This window comes from Xenopus laevis, chromosome 9_10L, assembly GCF_017654675.1.
Source record: "Xenopus laevis strain J_2021 chromosome 9_10L, Xenopus_laevis_v10.1, whole genome shotgun sequence".
In the NCBI taxonomy this organism is placed as follows: domain Eukaryota; kingdom Metazoa; phylum Chordata; class Amphibia; order Anura; family Pipidae; genus Xenopus; species Xenopus laevis.
The window spans coordinates 27,970,299-27,974,957 of record NC_054387.1 but is presented as its reverse complement, the minus strand read 5'-3'; the positions used below and the strand labels follow the sequence as shown (position 1 = coordinate 27,974,957).

Here is a 4,659-nt window from a genome sequence, read left to right as displayed (position 1 = left end):
CTCCTCAAAAAAGGTGATGCACTGGTAAACAGGCGAGATCCACATCTGCATAATTTTGAATCTTTTGCTTGCATTGTGCACCATGTTGCACTACTTTTGCAAAAGTCTTAATTAGGTGGGGGTGTGGCTGCAAATGTTTGTTGGATTACTGCATTTATAGGTCATGAGGAATTTTTGTAGGCTGTGTGTACAAGTTTTTGTGTGATTGTTTTAAAATCCTTGTGCACAATATGCGAGTCCATGCCAGTGCCTAATTATGTACATTTCCATTATGGAAAAAGACCTTGGAGTCCTTGTAGAGGATAAACTTGGCTATAGAAAGCAATGCCAGTCAGCAGCATCAAGGGCAAATAAGGTCTTGAGCTGTATTAAAAGGGGCATAGAGTCACAGGAGGAGGGAGTCATTCTTCCACTGTATAGAGCACTTGTAAGGCCCCATCTCTAATATGCCGTACAGTTTTGGTCTCCATCACTCAAACAGGATATTATTGTATTAGAGAGGGTACAGAGAAGGCAACTAAGCTTGTAAAAGGTATGGAAAATCTTAGCTATGAGGAAAGACTGGCCAAATTAAGAGAAGAGGCGCTTAAGGGGTGATATGATAACTACAGTATGTATAAATATATAAGGAGATCATATAATAATCTCTCTAATGCTTTATTTACCAGTAGGTCTTTCCAGCTGACACAAGGTCATCCATTTTTTACAGTGAGAGCTGTGAAGATGTGGAATTCTCTCCCTGAATCAGTTGTACAGGCTGATACATTAGAAAGCTTTAAGAAGGGATTGCTTTTTAGTTAGGGAATACAGGGTTATGGGAAATAGCTCATAGTACAAGTTGATCAAGGGACTAGTCCGATTGCCATTTTGGAGTCAGGAAGGAATTTTTTCCCCATCTGAGGCGAATTGGAGAGGCTTCAGATGTTTTTTTTTGCCTTCCTGGATCAACTAGCAGTTATGCAGATAAAAAAAAAAACTAAAAGGTTGAACTTGATGGACGTGTGTCTTTTTTCAACCTTACTATGTTACTATGTTACACGGATGCAAATTTTTTTGAGCACCACAATTTGTTGTACTGGTGAAAAGCACTTTTAGTACTTATTGTTGTCATTTGTTTGGTTTTGTGATATGCATAATTGATTCATTTTGTTAAGAATGTCTGAATATGTTCCTCTTTAGGTTGCAGGGTTGGACTAGGCCGGCAGGGAAAGTCTTCTTCTGAGCATGGCATTTGCTTTGTTGCGTGTTGCATATATTTAGCTTAGTTTAGCTCTTTTACTTATTTTATTTGACTTCCTGTTGTTGCTAAAGGTTTCATTTGGCTTATCTTTTTCTAGTTGTGCAAGTTGCAGTACTAAGTTAACTTTTCACTTTCTTTTTTTGTGGGCTACTATTATTATTCAGCCTTGTAAAGGCACACCATATAACTGGATCACTTCCCTGCTAGTCATTTAGCTCAAATCAAACTTTTAAGGCTTTATCTATTTCTGTCATTACTAAAGACTACTACATGTATATTATTTAAATGCCATAGGCCTGGTGTGAAATTTATGTTTCCCTGGTCACTATGGCAGCATCCACACCTATGGGTTTATCCCCGCCCTCACTTTGTTATAGGACAGAAGTTAATTAGATTAATTAACTACTCTATATGACCCACTTCCCCCCTCAGCTCACTGTTTTTTTTCTGTCCTCGCTTTTTTCGGGCCTTTTGGGGGCCAAGATTTTCTTTTATGGCTCACATGGACCCAAGGTTGGGATCCCATACCTGGGAAGTTGGCCTCTCTTCCTGGTAGGGCTTTGCGGGAGTATTTCCTCTCAGAGGAGATCGGCAAGCCACCCCCGTTACTAGGCAGCCCGGGGTATCATGCTCCATATTCTATGGGAGTTTTTATTCCTGCGTCTAAGACCAGGTTTCGGGCGGCACTTAGCTAGGCGAGTTCCGGAAGTACGCTATTCACCGATGCGTTCCAGCTTGGCGCGCATGACGTCACTTCCGGGTACGCGTCACTTCCGGTTTTTCACATAGCGCGAACACGGAAGTGTTTTTAAAAAGTCGCGCAGATAGCTAGTTTCTTTCTCCTCAGAGTCCTAGCAGTTGCGTTCAGCTGTTGCAGGTATTTATTTTGCCTGGAAGCTCCTTTGCTTAGCTTTTCTTTGAGGTAAGACGTTTTTATGTTTTTTACCTTTTATAGATATGGAGATTAATCCTCAAGTGCCTAGTAGCCCAGAAAATGCTGCCACAGACATTAGGAGGTGAGCCATGTTAGGTAAGTGTGTTATTTATGGAAAAAAAGAGTGCATATATTTATTCTTCTCTTACTGGCTTTATTGCAGTGTGCCTGCCCCAAGAAAATCCTTATCAAAAGAGAAGAATAGAATTTGTGTGGCATGTGATAACACAGCCTTAAAACACTCAAAATTGTGTGAGCGATGCACAAGAAGATTAGCTGGTGATGCAGCTGCAGACACTGCTGATGTTATGAGATGGATCAGAGAGGCAGTTATAGAAGGAGTTACTCTTGCTACAAAGCGTAATAATGAAGATATAATGCAGGATAATGGTGCCTCAACTTCGCGGAGAGGTCAGATGTCTGCAGGATGGCAGTCACCTACAGAGTCTGCTGAAGATGAACTTGAAGAAGAACAACTTAGTTCAACCTTTGATATGTCTCTAGTAGAGCCTTTAATTAAAGCTGTTAGAGCACAGCTAGAACTCCCTGAAAAGGCGGAGCAACAAACATCCTCGTCAAATCCGTTTAAATTTCTAAAAAGAGAAAGGTCGACTTTCCCTTTACATGAGGTAATTAAGGAAATTATCTTAAAAGAGTGGGAAAAGACGGATGCTAAATTTCCTATCCCTCCCAGGGTACAAAAACTATATCCTTTTACAGCAGAAGAGGAGATTATTTGGGAGAAGACTCCTAAGGTAGATGCAGCAGTGTCCAGGCTTTCCAGTAAAACACTTTTACCGGTGGAAGATGTAATGTCCTTCTTAAACCCAATGGATAGGAAGATGGAGTCATCTTTAAAGAAAACTTATTTGGCATTAAGAGCTACGTGCAGACCAGCTTTAGCACTGACTTCAGTAGCCAGAGCAATGCAGATGTGGCTACAAAATGTGGAACTGGCCTTAAAAGAGGGAGTCAATAGAAGAGACATAATCGAATCCTTAGCCGAATTAAAATTGGGTACAGATTTTGTCACGGAGGCCTCAGTAGACATGGTTAGGTCATCATCTAGAGCTATGGCCCTGTCAATTGCTGCAAGAAGAGCACTGTGGTTAAGGGCATGGAATGCTGATAAGGCTTCTAAAATGAATTTGTGCAACCTACCATTTGAAGGGCAGATGCTCTTTGGAACCAAATTGGAAGATATAATTAAGAAGGTGACAGGGGGAAAAGGTGTTTTTCTACCTCAAGAAAGGAAAGGATTCAAGCCAACGGATTTCCGAACAGACAGATCATCCTTTCGGAACAAAAGTAATTTTTCAGAACAAAGAAATTTCAGGTTTGCAAGACAACCAACTCAGTGGAGAGGAGGTCAATCTTCACTATTTAAAAATCAAAGAGGAAGAGGAACAGAGGTTAAATCAACAAAAAGATTCTGAATACTTGACAGTCCATGCTTCAGGGATACCCAGGAGGCTAACATATTTTGTAGAAGTGTGGACAAAGTCGATAAGCGATCGCTGGGTATTGCAAACGCTAAGTCAAGGCTATTTCCTGGAATTCAAGGAAGTGCCGAAGTACAATCACTTTGTGCTATCAAAGATTCCCAATGCAACAGACCAGAGAAAAGTGATGATAAGTTATGTTCAACAGTTATTAAAGGATGGAGCCATTTTGCCTGTTCCCAGAGAGTTTCAGGGACAAGGGATTTACTCAGTCCTATTTATGTTGATGAAGAAAACAGGGGATTTTCGTCCAATACTGGATCTAAGGTCAATCAATGTGTTTCTGCAAATAAAAAGGTTCAGGATGGAATCCATTTATTCAATAATAAAAGAAATCCAGATAGGAGACTGGCTTCTATCTTTAGATTTAAAAGATGCCTATTTTCATATCCCAGTGGCTGTCTCGCACCAAAAGTTCCTAAGATTCGCTTTAAGTCAGGATCTACATTACCAGTTTACTTGTCTTCCAATCGGCCTGGCAACGTCACCACGAGTGTTCTCAAAAGTCCTACAGACACTTATCGCAGAGATCAGAAGACAAGGAATTCAAATATTTCATTATTTGGACGACATTTTGATGAAGTCGCAGGACCCACAAGTATTAACAATACAAAGGGATGTAGTCATCAGGATCCTTCAAGATCATGGCTGGGTTTTAAATCTGGAGAAGAGTCAGCTGGTTCTTTCCCAAGATCTGATATATTTGGGAGCCAGGTTTCTAACAGAACAGGGTTTAGTAACTCTACCACACAAAAAGAAGGAGAAGATAAAGGCAGCAGTCAGAGATCTGATGCAGAGGCCTTGGAGCTCAGCTCGGGAAGTGAGCAGTGTATTAGGTCTCCAGACTTCGACATTCCCTATGTTAAAATGGGCACGGTGGCAGATCAGACCACTACAGAGCATGTTTTTGAATCAATGGAATTCAATTGCGCAGGACTGGAATCAAAGAATTGTTATGCAAGTAGAAACCAAAGACAAATTAA

The 4,659-nt window shown here is 40.7% G+C and overlaps 1 protein-coding gene across 1 annotated transcript; it reads left to right on the top strand.

The window, feature by feature from the left end:
• Positions 1-1,561: 1,561 nt before the first annotated feature.
• Positions 1,562-4,132, top strand: LOC121398211 (lamina-associated polypeptide 2, isoforms alpha/zeta-like). The gene is made up of 2 exons (XM_041577074.1): positions 1,562-2,256; positions 2,338-4,132. Exons 1-2 carry the CDS (start codon positions 2,198-2,200, stop codon positions 3,608-3,610), a joined length of 1,332 nt encoding a protein of 443 aa, XP_041433008.1. The 5' UTR covers positions 1,562-2,197; the 3' UTR covers positions 3,611-4,132.
• The last annotated feature ends 527 nt before the right edge of the window (positions 4,133-4,659 follow it).